The sequence below is a fragment of the Bubalus bubalis genome, chromosome 9, assembly GCF_019923935.1.
Source record: "Bubalus bubalis isolate 160015118507 breed Murrah chromosome 9, NDDB_SH_1, whole genome shotgun sequence".
Lineage (NCBI taxonomy): Eukaryota > Metazoa > Chordata > Mammalia > Artiodactyla > Bovidae > Bubalus > Bubalus bubalis.
Window position 1 is genome coordinate 27,220,784 of NC_059165.1, and position 24,780 is coordinate 27,245,563.

At 39.7% G+C, this 24,780-nt stretch overlaps 1 protein-coding gene across 2 annotated transcripts in view; it reads right to left on the reverse strand.

Annotated features, from left to right (window-relative positions):
• Nucleotides 1–24,780, reverse strand: part of VCAN (versican) — a 120,821-nt gene that overhangs the window by 30,961 nt on the left and 65,080 nt on the right. For both annotated transcript variants that reach the window (XM_006053108.3, XM_044947329.1), the window contains 5 exons: nt 14,645–19,858; nt 11,315–11,428; nt 7,891–8,004; nt 2,603–2,761; nt 1,335–1,417 (listed from right to left, as the gene is read on the reverse strand). In XM_006053108.3, coding sequence (XP_006053170.3) covers nt 1,335–1,417; nt 2,603–2,761; nt 7,891–8,004; nt 11,315–11,428; nt 14,645–19,858 — 5,684 coding nt within the window. The remainder of the gene's footprint in view (nt 1–1,334; nt 1,418–2,602; nt 2,762–7,890; nt 8,005–11,314; nt 11,429–14,644; nt 19,859–24,780) is intronic.

Sequence of the window (24,780 nt, forward strand, 5' to 3'; positions counted from 1 at the left end):
TAGAATGAACTTCACATTTTGCCAAACTCATTAAATCCAGATGAGTGGCAGTAATGAATGAAACTTAAGCACACACAAAAAGTGTTTAAAAATTATTTTCAGGTTTTCCTCTTGTTTATCTAAGTTAGAATTGAATTTACACTTAACTGTCTAGCCTAGTAGATCCCAAATCTTTGTCTGCATTTTAGAATCACCCAGGGAACCCTTAGAAAATATAGCTGCCAGAGGTTTTGCTTTAATGAATTTGAGCCGAAGCCTAGACACCAGTTGTTGTTTTTTTAAATTACGCTCCCCGGGTGATTTTAATGAACAGCCAGAGCCCAGAACAACCACTATAGCTAGTTGCACTTGAACTGCTGCTGCTGCTGCTGCTAAGTCGCTTCAGTCGTGGCCAACTCTGTTCGACCCCTTAGACGGCAGCCCACCAGGCTCCCCCGTCCCTGGGATTCTCCAGACAAGAACACTGGAGTGGGTTGCCATTTCCTTCTCCAATGCGTGAAAGTGAAAAGTGAAAGTGAAGTCGCTCAGTTGTGTCCGACCCTCAGCGACCCCATGGACTGCAGCCTACCAGGCTCCTCCGTCCATGGGATTTTCCAGGCAAGAGTACTGGAGTGGGTTGCCATTGCACTTGAACTAGTTCTTAGGAATTAGACTCATGCATTTACTAGCAGCGACTCAAATCAGCTTCACCCATCCTGACTAAAGAAACTTATTGAAGCCTACTCAAGGATGTGGGCAGTATTATCAAATCACTTTTTTCTTTAAGAGGTAGAAAAATCTAAGAGACCATATAATTAGTCAGCTGAGTTTGAATAGAAAGAAATTTATAAGATCATAATTCAGCAATCCTTTCTAAGATGTAAAAAAATGAGCATTTTTTGCTCGGATAAAAATGAGCCATGCCTTATAATATCAGATTTCCAGTGCAATTATGTAAGAAGAAAAGGTTTTGTTTTTTTTTTAAAGGATGTTTTCTGTCACATTTATTATTTCCCTTTTTGCTTTGAAGCTGTAAAAACAAAGATAACCATCTGAAAGACAGGCCTGAGGCAATTCTGATGATTGTGCAGTTTACCTGTTCAATGGAAATCCAATATACTCTTCTTTTAAGAGGGCCACCCAGACTGTAATATTAGTAGCTGGATCTGTTCTCAGGGAACGAACTATTTTAACCCCTGTCTATTTTACCAAGTAGATGAAATATTACACTGATTAGATGAAAATATCACTGAGCAAGATGTTTAATTGGTCTGCAGCCTAATGTGTCTCAGTAAAATGCCAGCAACCCACATTACCAAGTTCTAGAATTGGTATCATTTTAATCAGCAACTTACCAGTGTGCTGCCATCAGTCCAACGGAAGTCATGCTCAAACATCTTGTCATTGAGACCTATCCACTGATAATCATGGCCCACACCTGAGAAGGAGAACAACACAGACATTTTTATTGCCTTTCCCAATTATGGATGAAATGTATCAAAGAAAGTTATTTTCGGACTGAATCATGAATCCTCTCCTGGCTGAATTTCTGTTTAGTTGCTCATAAAAATCTTTCATGGTCTAACTATCTTTTGTTCTTCTGCCCAACGTGTTTTAAACTAAAAAGCTAATTTGCAAATATCGTGAACAAAATATCAGACATGGACAATTATTTCCCTAGCAGTTTACTACAATTAAGTAATTTTTTCCATCTTTACTCACGATAGAAACTTTCCACTTTTTTTTATTAAGCTGTGCAGTTGGCAAAAGTTCAGTGAACCAATAAAATGTGACAGATCTCACCCATACTAGACTCATTTTGGAAGCCACATGTTTCTTCTCAAAGCATTTTTAATGGTGAGCACCTAGACTGGACAGTTCTGCAAAACTTCCTCAAAAATAATGACTTTCACCATGGAATGAGTCACAGGCAAAGACACCATGAAAACAGTTAAATGAACCTCTACCCAGATTGCAAATTAACAATCAAACTTCTAAAAGATAGCAGGCATCATAAGAACATATTAAATAGATCATCAAACAATGCTTCATGAGCAAAAAATTTCTACGTATTTTCTACATAAACGCTAGCTGCCCTCCTCTTTGCCATAGTCTAGGAAGTTATTAAATAGCTCTGGTAATAAGTTTCATTAGCTTTCAGCATCCATAAGCCAATTATGCACAGAGAATAACATTAGGGTGCTATTATAATTTAATTTTAATTAGTGGGGTAAAAATAATTGAAAGCAATTTTCTCTTTAACTTTAGACAACATATGTACATATTCAAAGACCAAAAAGTATGGGAAGAATTAGATTGGAAACTTAAGAGGTGGTCATTTCTGTAAGTTAAAAAATGATTGAATAGCAATTTCATATGATTCCACCTATAGCATGCTATTTCAACTATTTCTGGTGGCAAATCAAGAAATGTCTGCCCATGTTACAGTTGAATGTTTCTCAAAATAGGGGACTCACATAGGAGAGATGATTTTAAGCATTTTACAGATGAGGGATTTAATAAGTTGGGTCACAACTGAGAATGCTACTTGTTTCAGTTAGATACAGGAAAAACTAAGAAGGTGGTAAGATTGAATGAAAACCCATGTATATTTGGTACATACGATTCACAAACATTTGTTCCTCGTGAGACAGAATACTGGTGAGATGGGCGCCCTGCAGACGGCATTCCCGTTCAGCTGCATCCCACGTCCGTCGATGGGCAAAGTACTTGTAGCACTGCCCTTGAAATTTGTGCCAGCCGTAGTCACATGTCTCCGTGTCTGGGAAGAAACAAGGATGGGCTCATTAAACTCACCTATATCATTCAAACTGGGTTCACTCATCCAAAAGTTCATAGAAATCCCAAGCCACATCAATGCAATGTCCCTGAAGCAAGGGATTCACCAATTTTGGTTACAGTGACAAAGAAATCATGATAAAGAGAGCTCAAGTGATTCCTGCCAAGTGAGTGACAATACATCTTAGGACTGGAAAGGCACTATCGAACTGCACTTTCCTTGATGAAAGCCAGTATCAGCAGGAGAAAAACTGGAAAAGGGGCCATTCAAAACCTCTGTAGGCTGCAGAGTCTACTGACTCACTTGTGAAGCAACTGGGGTAATAATTTCTTACCAAACTTTTCTAAAGAGAAATCAGTCAAATGATAAGATAAGAATTCTTGCTAAAAGGATTATGAATGCTCTATTTGCATAATGACTTCAAAGGCTCTGGAAATAGTCCTTCCCCACTTCCCAGAGAGAGAGCTGCATGGTCACAGGTTTGTCACGTAGATTTACTAAGAGGAAAAAATTCTTCATCAGTTGGCAGCTTCTGGGATATAACTAACAACTGTGAGCCAAAAGGAGAGGGAACATAGGTAACTCCCAGTGCAAAAGCATCAGGATTTGAAGTTTATCAAGAGTGACTTTAACTTAGTACCCCTCATTCCATCAAGCCATATGCACATATGTAGATATGTGTATGTGTATTAATATATACATATACTTTTTCTCTTTTGAAACAAGCATACTATAACCAGTATCCTGGTGAGATGAAAACATTTGTCAAATATGTTTAACTTTTACACTGGCAGTAAACTTCAGCTATATTTTCTAGATTGCCTCTTTTTAAGTATATCAAAAGAAAGGAGTCTTGCACATAGCGCTGACCTCTCATTGGCAACCTTCTCAGACTAGCCCACTCACTGCTGCTGCTAAGTCGCTTCAGTCGTGTCCGACTCTGTGCGACCCCAGAGACGGCAGCCCACCAGGCTCCACTGTCCCTGGATTCTCCAGGCAAGAACACTGGAGTAGGGTGCCATTTCCTTCTCCAATGCAGGAAAGTGAAAAGTGAAAGTGAAGTCGCTCAGTCGTGTCTGACTGTTAGCGACCCCATGGACTGCAGCCCACCAGGCTCCTCCGTCCATGGGATTTTCCAGGCAAGAGTACTGGAGTGGGGTGCCATTGCCTTCTCCAAGCCCACTCACAGGTGAGATTAAAATATGCATTAAATGATGATCAATAGAAATCATTTTAACTTTCATAAAGCATCTCACAAAGATATTGAACCAGTTACATGTAAAAACGAACAAAATGGCCAAGTTTATGAAACTGGGGACACTGTGAAAACTCCACATTACCTAATGATCAGACGCCCCTCCCCTAAATTTTACTGATTGATGAAGATAACAAAACTCTATTAGATGAAATAAATGCTCATTTTATATGTCTGACTTGGGGGCCAAGCTGAAAGTCAGATTGTTTCCTGATTCTCACTCCATTTATTCCTCCTCCTATAACTCATTGTGGGAAATCATGCATGATGAGAGACTTAACTTTTTTCCTGGCTTCAGTGATTAAGCCAGAATCATACAACAGATGCAGCTTATCTCTGAGAACAGTCCTTATTTCAGTTTAGTCTATCAGGCCTGTTGTTTAGTTAGAGCCAGCTGACTAATTGATTTCAACAAAGTGCACTGGAAGTTTTGAGTTGTATTACAGAGTTGTTTGGACACCACCAATCTCATAGGAAAGGACTCAAGACACAGATAGGCAGTTTTATAACAGTAGCACTCAGAACCCAAGAAGGAAGCCTATTTTGGCTACTTGGAAATAGCGGGTTTTCTTTTGGAAAGTTCACATGGAAGATTTCAGAGGAGAAGTGGGAGGGGTGTAGAGGAAACAGATCTTTATATATGAAAGGGTTGCGGGGGCGGGGGAGAGGTAGAATCGGGAAATTTGTTGAAATATCCTTTCTGCCAGTCAGTGCTGTGATACGGTAACAGCATCAGTTCAGTTCAGTCGCTCAGTCATGTCTGACTCTGTGACCCCAGGGACTGCAGCACGCCAGGCTTCCCTGTCCATCACCAACTCCCAGAGCTTGATCAAACTCATGTCCATCGAGTTGGTGATACCATTCAACCATAACCTTGGAAATTATCATTTATTTGAAGAAACACAGTTTAAGATTCTAGAGGATCCCTAACTTACTGAATAATACATCAGAAAAAAATTATTCTCTACCCTCTTTCTTATCCTCTATTAGCCTAAACAGTTTTGGTCTGGTTTTCTTTGTCTTTTGTCACTAAGAGAAAGTATTTTCCTCTTAAGTACAGAAAACCAAATGATCCTAAAAATTTAGATACATGACCATGACACTGCCCCAGTTCCTTTCTCAGTTAGCACATGTGTACAGAAAATAGAGGCAGTGTTTCTGCTAAAACCAAACAGGGACAGATTATTTATCTGTACTCTTCCAATGATTGTAAATAGATGTGCAAATACTTAACAAAGTGAATTTTTTTTTAAAGAAGCCAAATAACCACACCAATTCACTTAATTCTTATTATTCGTGAATTCAACAAACACGTAATGAAGGACTATGTGTCAGGCAGCACCTTCTAGCATGCAATTCTGAAAGGAGTTATCAGAAGCAGTTTGTCTTTTCAATCTTAGCTAAAAATAATGTGATACACATCTTATTTATTAAAAGGCAATGCTTTCAGATGACGCTTTCTTAGGCATCAGTCTACGTTTGGGAATATTTCTTATGCTTTAAGACTCCTATAGTCTATAGGTTATACTACAAAGTCCCACATTTAGTTTGGCCTGTGTATGTTGGGGGAAGATGGGGAGATTACAACAACACTTGTTCATGACCACAGAGGCTGAAATTGTCGTTCTTAAACAACCTCACTAAAACGCTACTCTCCTTATGCTATATAGGTAACGTTTTCAACACTCCTAACATATAGCCCACAAGCCATAAGAAACTGTCAACACTCTGGCACTTCTGTTTGGCAAGATGTATCTTGACTTGGGGGCAAATTGTGTGTATAGAACTGTCCCTCCATGGTTCTAAGACCTTCTTCTAGATTTTAAGATCTGTTATCATTCCACCAAATGCGTCCCCTCTTTCAGAGTTGCCGGGAGTTGGGAAGTTACTAAAGCAGAGAACAGAAAAGGTCAGCTGAAGAAACAACACAGTCATCACCAAAATTTGGATAGAAAACTGTTTAGACAACAATGCCGCTGTTAATGAAGAAAACATTTGTTCTTAGGCAACCTGAAAAGAGGAGAAAAAAATCTTTCAGTGTCCTGGCAGTAAATCACAGGAGCACAGCTGCATCTGGTAAACAGACTGGGGTAGCTATTCCTCAGCGAACCTTGCTGTAAGATAAAATAGAAGGTACCTGAAAGGCGATACCAGAAACGAGATGAAAAATGAAAACTTTTTCTTTTTAATATTCTCTTAAAAGGAAGTAAAAGGTAATTGCCCCCAAACTCCCTTCCAAGGATGTTACTGCTGAGTCTATCAGCTTCACATATAAATAAAATGCTTCTCCTTAAGAGTTACTTCAGAAGAGTGAAGATGTTGAAGAAATCTGGGCTTCCCAAGGCCACTGAGGTTCATTCTTCCCACTCTCTAATTTACTAGCTGTGTGACCTTGAACACATCACTTTTCCTTCCTGGGCCTCAATTTCTGGTCCACTTAACCCACAGAAATATTGCTGTCAGCCAAAGGAAATGGTGTACCTTGAAGCATGTGGTAAATTAAAAAGTAACCAACAAATAGTATCTCTTTGTATTCCCTGCCAAGAATTATGCTGAGTCAAGAAGATCAGAGCCTTTGTTTTCTTCAGAGCTCTATCACCAGCACCCAGAACAGTGCCTGTAAGACTGCAGGTGTTCAGAACACTTGTGGCACAAATAATTTTTTGAATCACTCCTTGTACTGGGAACTAAGTGAAGCCAGAATCATTTTAACACATAAAAAAGGCTCAAGCACCTCACCCTTTTGTTTTCTTCAAAAAATAGCATCTTTCCCACTGTTTTCTTTAAAGAAGAGGATCTTATTTGGTCAATTATCATATTTATATTTTACAATTTTAAAACAGACCCATCCTATGCAGTAAGGAAAAAGAAAAGAAAACCCTAAAAAACCCAAACATCATCCATCCCTTTCCTTTGGCAATTCAATGCACACTCCTTTTAGCTTTGCTTTAATTGTGTTGACATCCAGATTCATGCTGCAAAGGGGAATGTGGGGCCAGACCAATGTGTCTGAGTTATTAGACACTCATTTTCATTTTGTCTGGTGGAATGGAAGTTTGGCATTAAGCACTTTTATCAAAGCCAAACCACTGTATGACTTTAAGGAGAGGAAATCGATGTTCCAAAACTGAGTGTGCTGAGTATGCAATCTGTTTCTGATTGATGGGCTCAGAAATGTTACCGTTAACCACCCAAAATACACTCTCAGGTTGGCCATAAAATGCAAATTACAGGGATCACTCAATTCAAGCCATCATGAATTTAGGCCTTTCATTCAGAAAAAAATAGATTTTTCTTCAGTAGGAAAGCAACCTGGTTCATAATATCTTTTCTGTAGTATTTGCCAAGTCAAGGTGAATGTATTCACACAACTACATTAACTCATTCTCCAGAGATGATCAACTATGAACAATAAGACCATTGAGTCTCAAATGCTGAGAGGAGAAAATAAAGGCAATTAACACTGAATTCCATATCCTTGGTACAAGCTACGTATGTGATTAAGGTCCATGACTAGTCTGTCCCCAGGAAGAATATGTACCACAGTGTTCCTTTTGGTGGATGGATGTCCTTAAAGGCTCAGCATGCCTGTCTGCAATTCCATTCTATCAATAAAACAACAATGATCAAATGAACATTATTGTTCAAATGTTGTGAGCTAAAAACGCATCAGGAAACCTAATGTATTTTGGCAATCTGCGAATTTCCTCTGCAGAAAAGAATATACAGTACGGTCAAAATTGCTAACAACAACAACAATAAAATCCAAATAATTATGACAAAGGGCTGTCTAGAATTAACAGTTGAGATGAAGTATCAATACTGTTCTTCATGCAAATGTTGCAAAAGCTCTTACCTTGCTCACAAAGTGCACCAACATAGCTCGGGAGGCAGAGACACCTGAAGGTATTAAAACCGTCAATACATGTGGCTCCATTGCGACAAGGATTAGAATGACATTCATCAAAATCTATAATAAAAGCCACAAAAGTACTTTCAGTAAAAGGTCAAAAGATCCTATTTCATAAGATTGCCAGGTAAAATACAGGATAGCCAGTTAAATTTGAATTCGATTGAAAAAAAGAAATTTTAGTATGTCACATCCTTTATTTAGGGCAAACTTGTACTAAAAACTCTTCTTTTTTAAATCTGAAATTTAAGTGTCACTGATCTAATATTTTTATTTGTTAAATCTGGCAACCCTAAGAAAATTTCAAGTATATTCAGAGTAAGGTCATTATCTCCATTGCTGTTAGATGAGTCCCATGAGCATTAAAACCAATAAAGAATCCCCCTAGCCTTCCCACCCCCAATTCTGACTCATGCTCTGACCACCTCAGTTGTGAATCACTGAAAATACTTCACTGGCTTCATAGCCTCCAGACCCTTCCCTTTCCAATATATCCTTCATTCAGCTGATTGTCATCTTCTTTAGACACCATCAGGATAATTTTATTCACTGGCTTTTTTTTAATCTTTTTAAATGTTTAAATTTATTTTTCAATTTTTACAAAACTTTTAATTTTATATTGGAGTATAGCCAATTAACAATGCTGTGATAGTTTCAGGCGCACAGCAAAGGGACTCAGCCATATATACACATATCCATTCTCCCTCATTGGCATCTAAGTATTCCGAGGACCCCAATTATCCAGGGTGCCAGTCGTCAGAATGCGGTCCCTGGACCAGCAGTATCGGTATCACCTGAGAATATCAGAAATGCATGTTCCCAGGCCCATCCAAGACTTACTGACTGATATTTGGAGGATGGGAACAACAAATTGTGTTTTACCAAGCCCTCCAGGTGATTCTCATGTACACTAAAGTCTTAGACTTTAGACCTAGATCCAGCTAGCTTTCCACTGTTCTTTCCCAGTGTTTCTCTCTCACAACCCACTAAGTAGGCATCCAGAATACTTGCGGTCCCCCAGATGCTTCCTGCGTTTGCGGTCTCTGCTTTCGTTTGCTGTGTCGAGTCTTTCTCTCCCACTTATGAAAATCCTCCCTAATTTCAGTGTCTATATTGAATGCAAACTTTCTAACAGACATCTATGATCTCTTGTGATGTAACTAATGCCTTTATTTCATTGCATTTTGCAGTTACACTAAAAATTTAGTTAATGTTTATATAAGTATTAAAAATGAATATATGTGTGTTCGGTCACTTTGGTCATGTCCACCTCTTTGCGACCCCCTGGACTGTAGCCTGCCAGGCTCCTCTGTCAGTGGGGGTTCTCCAGGCAAGAATATGGAGTGGGTTGCCATCCCCTCCTCCAGAGGATCTTCTCAACCCACGGATCTAACCCACATCTCCTGCATCTCCCATATAGCAGGCAGATTCTTTACCACTGAGCCACAAGGGAAGTCCAAAAATAAATATAAAAAATAAATTAAATTTCTAAGAGGTATATGCTGTATTCTTACCTAAAGAAATCACCTTAGTAGAAATGATAATATATTAATATCATAATAATGGTTTTATATGTTTGCTAAGTGCCAGTCATTGATCAGTTTCACATATATTAACTCATTAAATTATTTTCAATTGATTGTAATGTGAAAAAAAATGGGGGTCACACATATACTTTTATATTGCACACATAAATTTGAGGGCTTCCCACGTGGCTCAGTGCTAAAGAACCTGTTTGCCAATGCAGGAGACCTATCTTGATCCCTGGGTCAGGAAGATGCCCTGGAGAAGGAAATGGTACCCCACTCCAGTATTCCTGCCTGGAGAATTTCTTGGACAGAAGGGCCTGGAAAGCTACAGTCCAGGGGATTGCAAAGAGACAGACAGGATTTAGCAGCTAAACCACATAAAATATGTAAATTTGATATTTAAGACATAATGATTTCTTAAATGTTATCTATTGTGATCTCTGTCTTCACTGGTTAGCACACAAATAGAACTTACTAGCTCCGTTGACTTTTGCTTTTTTTTTTTTTTTAAAGATAAGCACTCTTTTAACATGAATGCTGGGGGTTTTATCTCAACATTTCTGTGTAATCTAAAGTATAATCTTTATTCTGTCATTATGAGAAAACCACTATGGTACTGCTAAAAGGAGCACCCGATGAGTAGCTCCCATCATTTTATTTCTTAGGGTCAAGGTCTGCTGCTACTGCTAAGTCGCTTCAGTCATGTCCGACTCTGTGCGACCCCATAGACGGCAGCCCACCAGGCTCCCCCATCCCTGGGATTCTCCAGGCAAGAACACTGGAGTGGGTTGCCATTTCCTTCTCCAATGCATGAAAGTGAAAAGTGAAATTGAAGTCGCTCAGTCGTGTCCGACTCTTCACGACCCCATGGACTGCAGCCTACCAGGCTCCTCTGTCCATGGGATTTTCCAGACAAGAGTACTGGAGTGGGGTGCCATCACCTTCTCTGAGGGTCAAGGTCTATATTTAGCCAAATCAAAACTGGAGTCCTTTTTAAATTTTTCTTCAGGAGAAGGAACCCCAAATAAGAATGGAAGTAAAAGGGACTGATTTAGTAAAGAGACAATGACGTTCTTTGGAATCCAAAGAGAGGAGGAAGACAACAATGTCACAGCTCCTCAAGGGAGAAATGGACTAGGCTGGTCTCTGGGCACAGCCAGAGAAGGTACTTTCCCATGACACGCCAGAGCAGCAAGTCATCTCAAAACATAAAAACTCCCTATTTTTTAAATTGTTGTTTAGTCACTATGTCATGTCTGACTGTGACCTCATGGACTGTAGCCCACCAGGCTCCTCTGTCTTTGGGATTACCCAGGCAAGGATGCTGGAGTGGGTCACCATTTCCTTCTCCAGGGGATCTTCCCTACCCAGGGATCAAATCTGCGTCTCTTAGGTCTCCTGCATTGGCAAGCAGGTTCTTTACCACTAGCGCCACCTGGGAAATCCATTTTTTAAATAGAGCTTTTTAAAAGAAATTTGTACTTAAATTGATAATTTATTGATACACAGATTTGGAGACAGGTTAAAATTTTTGTCAGTATGTAAGCAAATACTATATATCAAACTTTACATTTGTAAAGCCTGAGTGTGAAAACCACACATAAATACAACTGACCTCAGTAATCTTCCTTGAGTCCTGGTGATATCAAGAAAATTCAATAAACATCTATCCCTGTTTCCCATAGAGTACTTAAATTACTCTATGATTTTAATTTCATCTAACACACCATTCATCTACAATGGGCTTCTCTGAAATCCTCTGATGGATCCAAGCAACATAAACTCTCCCCCAATATGTCTTCTGGAAAAGCACTATGGTCTTTCAGGGAAGAACATCTTACCAAGTTCACACCGATCACCACTGTATCCTGGCACGCAGGTGCACACGTAGGAAGTTTCAGTAGGATAACAGGTGCCCCCATTGAGGCACGGGTTCGTTTTGCAACGATCAGGTCCTACCAGGTTCAGGAAAGTAAGAAGAGCAATTAGGCTCATCTCTCAGTTTCAACATATTTTAGCATAAAAATGCCGTTTTTTGCTACCAGAACATAAGGCTTTACCATAGCACTACACATAAAAATTAAGATTAACTTTACTCTCTGGAGTGTTTCTTGGCATTATAACTAATTATTACAAATTGCATCTATTCATTTCTGGAATCCAATCAATCATCATTATTTTTAAACAGTATTTTGTATGGTATCTGGCAACTAATTAATATATTCTACTGCAGATTTAGTTGGCATGATAATGGCAATTGATTTTAGTCAAAATGATTACACGTATGTGCACAGTGAATGGAACATGTATTCTTTTAAACGAGGTTAGTTCATGTGAAATGGCTGGATACACAGAACATGCATTCTTTTTAGCATTGGCTTGTTACCATCATTTAAATTATTATTGCCTTTTACCACTTAATGCTCAGAAACTTTTTCTTCGAAAGTGTGCACTGAAGTCTCTTCTGCTACATTAATATGCTTTTTCCAAAAACACGTTCCAATTGTACTCCTTTAAACTATACTTGAAGAAAAGCAACACATGGATTAAACTCTACTGTGTAAAAACAAACCCAAATACAAAAATCTCACCTTAAGTGAAACCCCAAACTTTTATTACAATTTTCTTATTAAAAACACAAAATTGACACTCCTAGGTGATCAATATAAAGGCCAGAGGTACAAATGTATGAGAAGAAAACAGTTTAATACATATTTTCTAAATCCAAGTACTTTTAGACTAACTGAGGCACATCTGTTTTTCTGTAATATCCCAGGGGTAATTATATTTATATTAATAGCTTATATATATTATTTGAATACTTTTCCAGAAGTGCTTGCTTCAATGTTTAAGAATCCAAATGAGAGCTAACCATTTTTTACAAAAGAACTGAAATAAATAGGCTATATAGTTTCAAAAATTTTAAGACCTGAAAGTCTGAAATAATTGCACATGAAGAAAAGAAGATATCCACTTATGAAACATGAGAAACAGGTATGGCTATAGAAAATAACTGAGCCTTTCCCACCCAGGAAAGTCAAACTCACACTTTCTGAGTGTTAAGGAAATTCTGGACTACTAGAAAGAATTGATGGGGCACATGTGCACGTGTGGGTTCATGATAATTAGGTTAATTCAGATGTTTGCAACTGTTTCTTCAAAAGTGACCCCAACTGTGCTAAGACTCTCCCTATAATTCTAAAGATCTCCCTACTTTTGCCTTCTGCTTTTGAAAATACGCTGCTTAGATGACAAGGCTACGGTCAACAACACTTCTACATGCTGCTCTCAGTGCAAAACCAAAATGACACTAAAGTGAAAGTGGTTGGTAAAGTGACGTGCCACAGAAATGTGAAGTACAGCGTTACTCCCACCACAGACACGGGATATCATGAGAGAGTGCAGGACAAGGGCTTGGCGAGGGAGGGGGCTGTGAACTGAAGGCAGTTTCGATTAGGAGAACAGTTTTGTTTTCACTCATTTTATTCTTCCCTAAGCAGTGTGTAGTCATCTCGGAAAGTTGAAACTGCAGCAAATAGACCAGGCAATCCAATAGGAGCTTTTTTTTACTGAATTCACCTAAAGTGACACTTTGTTTTGCAAAGACGCAAGCTCTGATTCTAGGTAAACATTACGAATTGGGCAACTGGTACACATTTCTCATTTGTCAAATCCAACTCTCTCTATAGATATAGTTATTACCAGTGATTTCTCTATCGTATTTCCTCTAACCTGAAGTATATTTCAACTAAATTACAAAAGAATAAATATTGGCCAGATTACTAGGTTATCATTTACAGATGCAATAAAGAGTGACCAAAAAAAAAAAAAAATCCATCAGCCACCTTTGATCAGATGTATTCACAAAATACTTCATCATTTATAAAAGTTACACTTTATGACTATTTCACACTATCTGAAGCACAACAAAACTGAAGCATTGGTAACACAAAAGATAAGGTTGCAACGCTCAGAAGAATAACTCTAAGTATAGCCATGCTGTAAAAACATACTCATTAAAATAAAACATATTTTTAATCAACACAGTCCTAGAAGTACTATTTTTTGGTTTCTTTTTTTCTTTTTCTAGGTAGCAACTAGGTGGTGATAGCTACTTATGGATTCCACTAACATTATTATTCCCACCGTTCTTGGAAAACACCATTAACCTTAACTTTTCAACATTATCAACTAGACTAAAAGGAAAATAAATTCTACAGAGTAAATATTCTAAGATCTCTGCTTTACATGTAATTAAATATTATTCATTTTTATACTATATTAACAGAAAACCACCAAAGACCAGTGGAAAAAACCACCTACTCTGGAGCGAGGCCCATCTGGGTTCAAATACCACTTTACCATGATGTGTGTGGCTACAACCCTGGGCCAATTACAGAGCCTCTCTGAACCTCCACGCCCTACCCTTTTAAATGGAGATAATAATGTACGCATTGTGGCCTTTCTGTGAAGCTCAAATGGCATAGTCTTTATGAACCAGTATCAAATTCATGCTTCCTGTGTACTCGGCAAAAAACTAGAAATCTCTCAACAGGCAGAGTTTGAATATATACCGAATGAATACTCACTGTGGCTAGGCACTGTGTTAGAAGCATTAGGTAGACTACCTATCTAAAGCAAGGAAATTACACAAAAGTATGAACTTATAACCGATATTGTGTGAACCATGTTAAGTATTAGAGTTACTTACTAGTCTCATTTGTAAAGGCCTGACAGATTTTAATATTGCCCATTCATTCATTAGAGTTTTTTTTGTTTTTTTTTTTAATAAGATACTTTTCCTGTTCCTAAAGCTAAGATGTATAACTACGGGACCTAAGACAAAGTCATAGGTAAGTTGTGGGTAAAGTCAAATTGAATTTTTATACCATTAACAATTTCAGGTTTTCCATGTTGCAATTGAAAAAAAAAGAAACAACATGTTTCTTAAACCCAGAAAAATACAAAGTTTATCTTGGAAGCCCCCAGTCTATACTTACTTTCTTTGCATCTCATTAGGGAATCAATACTATGGCCTGTTCTGCTGTACGTGAACAATACAAAGAACCTTCACCCCTTTCACAGTACAACACAATTATATAAATAAATATGTTAGGACCAAGGGACTGTTTCCACGTTTGGAAACAGATTTATCAACGTTGTGTCCTTACCTGGTAAATAGATTGCTGTGCCTTCCACTGACTCTTCATTAATGCCAATCAGGAAACTGGTTTCGTTAGAAGTTTCCAGAAGGGGAAATGATGGTGTTGCAAGCTCAGTATTTAACTCTGTGGTGCTTAGTGTTGCCTGCTTATTAGAATCAAGCATCCTCGTCGGCACTTGCTGTTTGGGGGCCGCTACTGTGGAATCCTCCCCTCGGATCAAAGCTGCCTGTGTTTCAGGGCTTATTTCCAGAGGAGAAGGGATGGTGGGCCGCTCAGAAGTCTGTGGACTGGGCTGAGGCACCACGCCTGCCTCGACCCCGTGAATCACAGAAGCAGAAGTAGAATGTGGCCGCAGTGTAGCACCTTCTAACTTCGTTTCACTTGCAGCTGTGACAGTAACCTCAGCCTCAGGGGTTTCAGTACCGGGAAACACCTTGACTGTTTCCCCAGAAACCTGGACACTGGTTGTGCTGTCAGAATTTTGGAAAATCTCAATTTCTTCTTGAGCAATTAGTTCTGTGGCAGAAGCCTCCGTTGGTTCTAATAGTTTAGGCTTACTTTCATCTTCTGAAGGCTCTGTGTCAGGAGATAAGGATGGAGGCTCAGTTATGTGAAAGTCTTCTTCACTTGAGGGTTTGAAAGTCGCTTCAATGTTTGCAAGTTCTCCTGAGGATACTGGGGGTGTGCTGGCATCTGTACTTGGCAGAGCACTTGGCTGGGGGTCCTCTGAATGCTCAGAGTCTCCACTGCCTAAGTGGACACTGAGTGGAGGAGATGATGGTGTCTGAGAGAGCAGCTCTGAAAAAGCTGAAACTGTGGATGTGTCGATGGAATCCGGCAGACCGGCTCCTTCCATCACATCAGGTGCCTCTGTTAAACTCTGAGCCGTAAGGTAGGTAGTACCAATACTTACATAGGGGGTAGGATCTATCAGTGCCTCCTCAGCCCCAGAAGAGAACTCTGGTTGGAAAGAGGGACTTACATATTTCTTTGCTTCATCCTCATTCTGTGTCCTTTCCAAATAGCCCAACGTTGATATGACTTCACTTTGGTCTGCAATAGCTTGGCCATCAGACAAAGTGCTTGATTCAAAGATGTCCTCCAGGGTTTTGGCTTCAGTTTTTGACTCTGGATTAACTGTGGCAGACTTACTAAGAATGGGCAGAGATGTGGCTGTGGGAAGCAAAACGTCTAATTCTGTCTCTGAGCTAAGCATGGGGATCCCAGTCGTGAAGATAAAGTCTGTGTGATCTAATGGATTTCTGTCTTCAGGAGCCTTCGATTCAGGTGTTGCCTGAGTGTAATTAGCCAGCAGAATATCACCAGAAGCCTCAAAGTTTTCCTCGGTTGAAGACAGGTTAACAGCTGCCTCATACTTCTCTTGAACTTGAGTGCTCTCTTCACTACTGTCAGGCGGTCCCGAGGGTACTTCTGGATCCAAGTCCGTCTGCATTCCAAGGATGTCTTCATATATTGGTTTAGTGTGATCAATATCTATGATAGTATTTTTATCTGATGTGAGCTCAGGTATAATTTCAAGGATGGTACTCTCCGTCATTGTCAATATTAAATCCTTGTCCTCTTTGTCCAGATCTATAATAATACTTTCAGTGGCTTTTCTTCTGTCGGGTTTCAGCGTAGAATCCTTAAATCCCCCGAAATGGTCTTGGAAACTATCTGCCGCACCTTCTGTGGCCTTCTCATATGATGCTGTGCTTGCCGGTGTGCCGGTTGCTTCAGGAGGGCCTTCTCTCTGCTCAGGATGAAGCGTCAGCACCATTGAAACTGTCGGGAATCCATCAACAGTAACAGCTTCGACACTTGGAACCTTGGGATGTTTTTCCAGGGATCTATCAGAAACAAAGGTGGTGCTTCCTTGCCCAGTTGCCTGAGTCATTCCAGAAGCGTGGACTTCTGCACCAACTGCATCCAATTCCCCAGAACCTTCTCCAGAATGTTCATAAAACAGGTCAGATGGTTTCGGTGTTGATGTAACAAATCCTTTGGCCATTTCAAGATCATATGTTCTAGCCAGAAAATCAGTGGCAGAGGTTGCTGTTTCTTTAGTTTCTGCTGTCATAGAATTCTCGCTAGAGACTTGATCAGTCAGAGGCTGTGGTCTACTGGTCTGGATTTCTTCTGCCCTACGGTGCGTCTGATTTTGAGGATGTCCGGGGCCTGTGGAAAAAGTGAGAGGTGCCGTGAAGGGCCCTTCTGTTCTGGCGTCACTTAAAATTTCTGGTAGCCTTGTGCTGGATGCTGTCTCACCATCTTCAAAAATGCTGTCTGTTTTGGAAATGAGTGGTCTCATTTCATTTGCTACATTTTCCATTCCCTCATAGTCTCCACTTGTATCATTTAAGATGCTGGCTTCTAAACTTTGTACTTGAGAAGTCAGGGGATATAATGTGCTAAGGACTTGTTCTATTTCAGTAAAATTCACTGATCCTAGAGTAGGCAAAACTTCTTCCCCAGATCCCAGTCCAGAGAATAAAAGATCTGTATCTGACTCTTTAATTATCGGGCTCGTAACTTTGGGAAAGGGTTTTATACTCTCTTCCTCTTTGATGGTTGAACCTGCAATTACACTTTCAGCTGGTACTGATTCAGTCACTGAGGCAGTAGCTAAGAAAAAATGGGATTTTTCAGTAACTTCAGGGAGAGTAGTGTACAATGCCAAGCCCTTTGAATCTAGAGTTGGAGTGGACACGTCAGCTAAGGAAATGACTTCCTCCTTCATTCTCTCATCAGTACTGTAAGTTTTCTTTGTCGTTAGTGTGAAATAACCTGTGGTTTGGAGTCCAGGTTCAGGAAATGTCTGTGAATCAAAAGTTGTTTGTTCTGGTGCAACAGAGCTTTGAAGGGGTTCAAAAGATTCTTGTTCTTGAGTCTTTTCCTCTGATACTATTTCACTTCCATTTCCTTGCCTTACAGGGTTGACTTCTTGTCTAGACCATAATTCGTCTGGCTCCACAGTTGGGGGAAAGTCCATTGAAACTGTGTGATTCTCCTTCACCTCCCCCTCTTCGGTTGAAGCTTTAGTACTCTCAGCTTCTGCTGTTGGCAAAATGGTGGATCTTTGATCAGTTTCATTGATAGCACCTTCTTCTCCCAATCGTTGGTCAATAAATGGGGAATCTGTTCCAGAGGCTTTTCCTGCGGCACTGGGAAACACTTTGTCAACAGAGCTGCTTACTGAGAGCAAGTGCTCACCCGAGCCCTCAGCAGAGGCTGTGAATTCTTCCCAAGGGAAGGCGGAGGTGCTGACCAAGGTGCTGCCAGGTTCTTCCGAGTCAGCAGTGTGGTTACTGAGGTCCGAGGTAGGTGTTACAGATGGTAACATCTGGGTATCCTTAAATGCTGCATCCCCTGAGCCTTCCATCATCACTATTTCTTCTTTTGTTATGGGATAAGATACTGTCGAGTATTCCCTGAAGTCACCACTGAAATCTTCCTCCAAAGGAAAATCTGTAGAAAAGCCCTTTATTTCTGCCCTGTGAGTTGGCTCTCCTGAGATCTCTGAAACCAAGTTTTCCTTAGATGTTTGGCTTATAGTTTCAGCAACCTCCCTGTCCACTGCAGTACTCAAGACTTGTTCGGTTGGCTCAAAACGGAATACAGTTTCCACATTTGGAGACCAAGTGCCAGCTGCCTTCTCTTCAGCTAGAATTTCAGGCTCTAAATTTAATGAAAGTGAAGAAACAGTGGTGGTTTCTGGGTCAACAGCAGCTTCTCCGGAGCCCTGCTCCATAAAGAGAGAGACGGGGCTCCCTGGGACAGTAGGTGACCCTTCCAGAACCCCAGGTTGACTGCTAAGGCTGGGATCTGTGGTCTGTGCTGCCAGATTGTCTAAAACTTCTGTTTCTGTAAAGACAACAGTAGAACGTGTCGTATCCCTTTCAGACTGTGTGGGTGTCATCTGGGACATGAAACTCTTCCTAGTAGCAGCTGCTGAATCATCAGGTGGAGTTTCACTTGAGCTTTCTAACTCAGGGGGTGAAACAAACTGATATGATCTCTGTGTAGGGGAATGTACCTCAACTGTAGAAGCTGTACCTGTAGTTCCCTTCTCCTCCTCTTTCCTTGTTGTTTCCTCCAGAGGTGGACTGAAAACCCACTCATAAGTGTCTGTCTCCCTTACAAATTTGGTAGGCACTACTGCAGAAACCTGTTCAGAAATTGAATATACAGTGGTTGCAGGAACGTCCAAAAGGCTCTCCGTGATCATGATCTTGCTGGTGTCTAAAGTAACAAAGGAGTCTGTAGTATTTCTCTGTGATAAATCAGTTATCATGGCAAATATTTTATCTTTGTCTTCTTCTGCTTCCCCAGAGCCTTCCGGAATTGGAATTGAAGGACTTCCCGAGAACTCGACAGTGTGTCTAGGGGTTATTTCCACCCAGCTTTCTACTGTGGACAGTGGCTCATCAGACTGTGGAGTGCCTGTTAAGATAAATGATGCATCCTCTGAGACAGGTGCTGATACAGAACTTGCAACCATACTTGGAGTATGTGTGGTAGAACTTTTTTCTGCCTCTTCACCAAAGGTTCCTTCGGTAGCCCCTGAAAAGATGATTTTTTGAGATTCCTGGTCAATGGCAGTATCTCCTGAAGACTCTTCAGGAAACAGAGGTACCGATTCAGCATGTTCATGCACCAGATGATCAAGTTCAGGACTTTTCTCTGTGATTGAGTCTGGCCCCTCAGTGGCTTCTCCTTCATGGAGTGAAGCTGTGGGGAAAATATCAGGCTCGCCACTTGAAAAAGGCTCTGCTGTTTCAGGGTAAATCTCGGGTCTCCACGTAATTTCAAGGGACTCCGTTGTTTCTTTAGATTCATTAGGTTGCATGGCAGTGGACAATCCAGCATGGGTGATTATAAACTGATGACTATCACTTTCACTGCTGTCTGAAAAATTTTGAGAAGGTGCAACACTTTCGAACTGGCCACGCCTAGCTTCTGCTGCTTCTGGGTCCTTGGGGACAGTGGTAACTACATGCTTCCCATTTATGTACTGCACGGATGGGGTGGTCGTGACATCAGTGGCATTGGCACACTCCTCATCTTCTTCATCCTCTTCACTGTGCAACATACCAAGTAACTCAGGTAAAATCTCAGCAATTAGATCGTGCTCTGGATCTGTTTCTTCACTACAAGGCTCATCTTCTTTAGATTCTGAATCTATTGGATGACCACTTACACTGAAATCACTCATTCGACCTGAAAAAAACAAAGAGTTTTCACAATACTTAAATAGAAGATTTGGCATTGTACGATAGAAGAAATCGATAGCAAGGCTGGCTGATCACACTCTCACACAAAAAGGAGGATTCAAATCTGTTCACAGTAAGAGCAATCACCCTTCTACACATGGTTCCCAGTCTTCGCATTTGCTGTTTGATATTAACAACAGGAAAAATAAATCCAATTGTAGCAACAGGTCACAAAAACTCTTCAACATGTTTAACAAAACCACATCCTTAAAATGAAACAAGGCACCAGGTATACACAGTGTAATCATGAAATGGAAGAATTCATCTCTGTGCAAACTGGAAAAAAAAAAATTTCAAGTTAAGATCCCTTCACAAGATCATACAGAAAAAAGTAACTGTTATCCTTCGTGTCGGTGAATGCAAAGATACCCTCTATTGAATAGGGAAGTGAGAAGCAATTTCTTCTGGCCTCCTGTCATAATTTACCCTAGAGAAGACTGTTTTTAGAAAAGTAAAAGAGAGGTTTCTTTATAGCCCTTTCACAGTGTGATGACAATCCTGTCCCATGCAACAGTAAGACAAGACTTAGCTGTGTAATAGAGTGCAGTCACATTCCATGCACAAGGGCAGGAAGCCCCGGGGAGGAAGGGCTGGGGGTCTCCATGCAGGGCTGTCTCACAGAAAGCACCAGGAAAGAACAGCCCTCCACACCTTTCCAGCTTTATCTGTAATGAGAGGTGATCTGGACTGGGGCAGTTGTCATTCTTTTCATTAACCTTTTCTCCAAAAGAAGTTCAGGAGTCACTTCTAAACATTAGAACTAGCATATGAAATAACACCTACCCTTGAAACATTTCCTAGACTGTAGATTGCCACAGGGTACCAACCACTAAGCTCATCTGCCTTTTCTCTCTCCAGAAATCCACCAGCAAAGCTCCTCATCCGAACACCAGGAGGGGGACATTCCGCACCCTCATTTGCATCGGAGTGGAATTCAGTGGTCCTTGGAGAGGGTTTCAGAATCACAGCAGCACGGACAGGTACCTGTGGGTGTTCTCACCCCAGGAGAGACACAGAGAAGCTCGGAGGGTTGCCCGGGGTCTTGCCCTCTGGTCCCAGGAACACTGTTGCAGATACAGCTTTCAGCCTAGCCCTGATCCATGCCACACATGCTTAGGTTGAACCTGAGAACTTACAGGAGGAATGATAATTACAACGATGGAATCACTCCTGCCCTCTATTAGTAGAGAAATGGCTTGTTGTCAGAAGCCACTCCCCTTCACCCAACATCTAACATTTCCTGATGGCAAAAAAGAAAAACACTCTATTGAGACGGTAGCAATATTGTCTGTATTCTTTGCATGCGTGTGTGCTTGTCATGTCTGACTCTTTGCCATTGTATTCTCTGTGTCAGCATAAATACAGAAGTATATGAACAGCCAATAAAAACTCTACAGAGCTCCTTCTGTTTTTAACTATGGTTTGCTAATTAAAAAACAGAGACCGCAAAACGTTTATGTAACTAGAAGATATATTGTATTTACATTAATCCCTTTCACTCTAATGAAAACAAAAAAGAAAACTTTTTTCTCTGTATCCCATCTTCACTATATTGTCACCATAAAATATCACTATTATTTGTGTCAGAGTAGGTCTCTCTTCCCTATTACATGTGCATCCTATTTAACTTTCACACACTACAAATCACTCCTTATATCTCCACTGAATACATTCAGTGCCTCAATCATGTAAACAAAGTGGGATAGGTATTCAAATGAACAAAAAATACTGCTACCCTAAACAGAAATGTGATCAATACATAACTCTGGCATATTACAAAAATATAAAACCCCACCTAGAGGAGTGGGATGCGGTGGGAGGTTGAAGGGAGGTTCAAGAGGGAGGGAACATATGTATTACCTATGGCTGATTCATGTTGATGTACGGCAGAAATCAATACAATACTGTAAACCAATTATCCTCCAATTAAAAAAAACAACAACTAAAAAATAAATAAAACAGATGGCCAACAAGGACCTACTGTATAGCACAGGGCACTGTGCTCAATATTCTGTAATAATCCAAATGGGGAAAGAATTGAAAGAGAATTTACATATGTATATATAGAGCTGAATAACTTTGTTGTATACCTGAAACTAACACAACATTGTAAATTAACTATAAACCAATATAAAATAAAAATTTTAAAAATTAAAAATATGTACTATATAGATGATTTCTGCCACAGAAGTTACAGCTATTCCTAATTGCCAAACTCATAGAAATAACTAAATGCCTTACCTTTGTTTTCAAAAAAGGGTAAGTTCATTTAATATTAGACCATAGAAGTTATTACTCTGATCTTATACTGTCTCATGGTGTATGTTTTAAAAGAAAACATCTTCAGATGATAAATACCTTTTAATACAGCTTGTGTTGAAGGCTACCTCTCACTAAGGAAAAAAGAATGTGAGAGAATATATATGCATATTCTTATACAGGTATATGAGAGAATGCATCTTTAAATGCCTTCTATACAAATGAATCTTTTGAAATATCACATCTATAACCTTATCTAATCACTAAATCAAGTAGCCTCATCGTTAATACTATTTGAATACAGTTGAGTGAAAGCGTGTTAGTCGCTCAGTCGTGTCCGACTCTTTGCAACCCCGTGAACTACAGCCCACAAGGCTCCTCTGTCCATGGAGTTCTTCTCAAGGTAAGAATACTGGAGTGGGTTGCCATTTCCTTTTCCAGGGGATCTTCCCGACCCAGGCATTGAACCCAGATCTCCTGTGCTACAGGCAGACTCTTTACCGTCTGAGCTACCATGAAGCTACACTCAGTTACACGATTCTGTGAAACTTTGTAGAATTTAACAGGAACTTCAAAAATATGCCAATTTTAAATTGCTTATAGTGCCCGGAGAATCCCAGGGACGAGGGAGCCTGGTGGGCTGCCGTCGGTGGGGTTGCACAGAGTTGGACATGACTGAAGCGACTTAGCAGCAGCAGCATAGTGTCATTTAGCATATCACCCTTTTCATTAGGTTTCATTAGGTATAAATATCATGAGAACTCATTATGAAAAATGATCACACATACAGTCTAAATTTCCACAACACCTTGTACTTAAATACAGAAAGAATTTCAATAAGAAACATAGGTGTGTGTCAAGCATATAAAAAAATCCCCATCACATTTTGTATCTCTGTATAAGCAGTGGAGATTAAACTAACTACTCAGCCAAGTTTCTCCAGCAGAACACAAGGATAAATAAGGAAATAACTGCCTGATAGTCTTTATTTATAAACTCCTAGGCTGGGACTAGGGTAAAAATATTCAATGTTATTATAGATTTGTATGAATTTCTAAATAAATTCCTTACTTTTTAGAAAAACAAAATGGATATAAACATATCCCATGAACTTCTTAGTGAGTAATTATAGATAGAGGTTCATTAGGTTTGATGTTGGTAGCTCTGAAAACAAGTGGGGTGGAAAAAAGCAGAAAGAAGACACAGAGGCCTGTCGGTGTGTCAAATGTCAGCATGCCAAAGGAACTGACACTCTGACGCTCACTTACATGTTTTACGAAGGAAAAGAATAATTTAAAATAAAATGTTTTCCTAGCAAAGAAAACAAAGAACTCATTGTAAATCAACAATTTTTATAATAATTTCATTGACTATCAACTCATTAAGTCTATTTAACTCAATTAATTAAACTCCCTGACATTCACTTTATGTTCTCTAATTGCAGTTCAATGAACAGAGTATAATATTCTTTTAGCCCATTTTCCACTTGGATAAGGAACCCTGACATTTCTTATTGCTCATAAATCTGAGGATTCCCTTAGCATTTTAGACCAGTGTGTTAGAATATTTCACCAAAAGACTCAACTGTTAGATGCAATTTATTCCATTTTCTAACCTAAATAAATACCACAATACTTCAATCACAGCCATAAACTTCGCAACACAGCTCAGCATCGTACTGGTTTTTGCATGCAAAATTAAATTAACTCCCACAACCACGCATGGCACCCAAAAATGCAATCTCTCCAAGATCAACTGATTGCACAAAATTTACTAAATACTTATTCTCTATGAGACTATGTGGCAGACTCATATTTACCAACTTTACAGAAACCTATGGCCTCCAAGGGTGTCTTCCAAATCTTTCTCTTTCTCTCTGAAACAAGTCCTCATGCCAATAGGTTAGAGAAATGACCTTCTTATAACTCTTTTTGCAAAGGACACTTTTTGATTGTATGTAATGCAGATGTACCAATCATTACATTTAAATTAGAATTCCTTTATCCACCTGCCTTCCAAGTACCTGATCTGCCTTGCCTCAGAATGGCAGAAAATACAGAAATACTTAAGCAATTTCATCTTATACTTCTCATTGTTCTTTGAAGTTGGCACTGACCAAAGAACTATCAGTGCATCATAATAAATAGTGATTGAGAAGATATATTTCAAAAGGTGCTCATTGAATATGAGCACTGTAAAAATGCTCCACTTAACAAAAATTCTTAAACAAAGATATGAAATGTGACATAAAATTATTTGGTTTTCTTTTCTGAAAGGAATCTTCTCACAATTAACTTATCAGTGAAAAGTGAAAGTGAGGTCGCTCAGTTGTGTCTGACCCTTTGCTACCCCATGGATTATAGCCCACCAGGCTCCTCCATCCATGGGATTTTCAGGCAAGAATACTGGGTGGGTTGCCATTTCATTCTTCAGAGGATCTTCCTGACCCAGGGATTGAACCCAGGTCTCCCTCATTGTAGCCAGACGCTTTACCATCTGAGCCACCAGGGAAATCTTAATAACATATCAGTATTTATTATTAAAATAAGTTGTGTTCCAAATGGTTTCTTCTGATTTCTTAATATTGGTTCAAGGGTGAGGAAAATATTC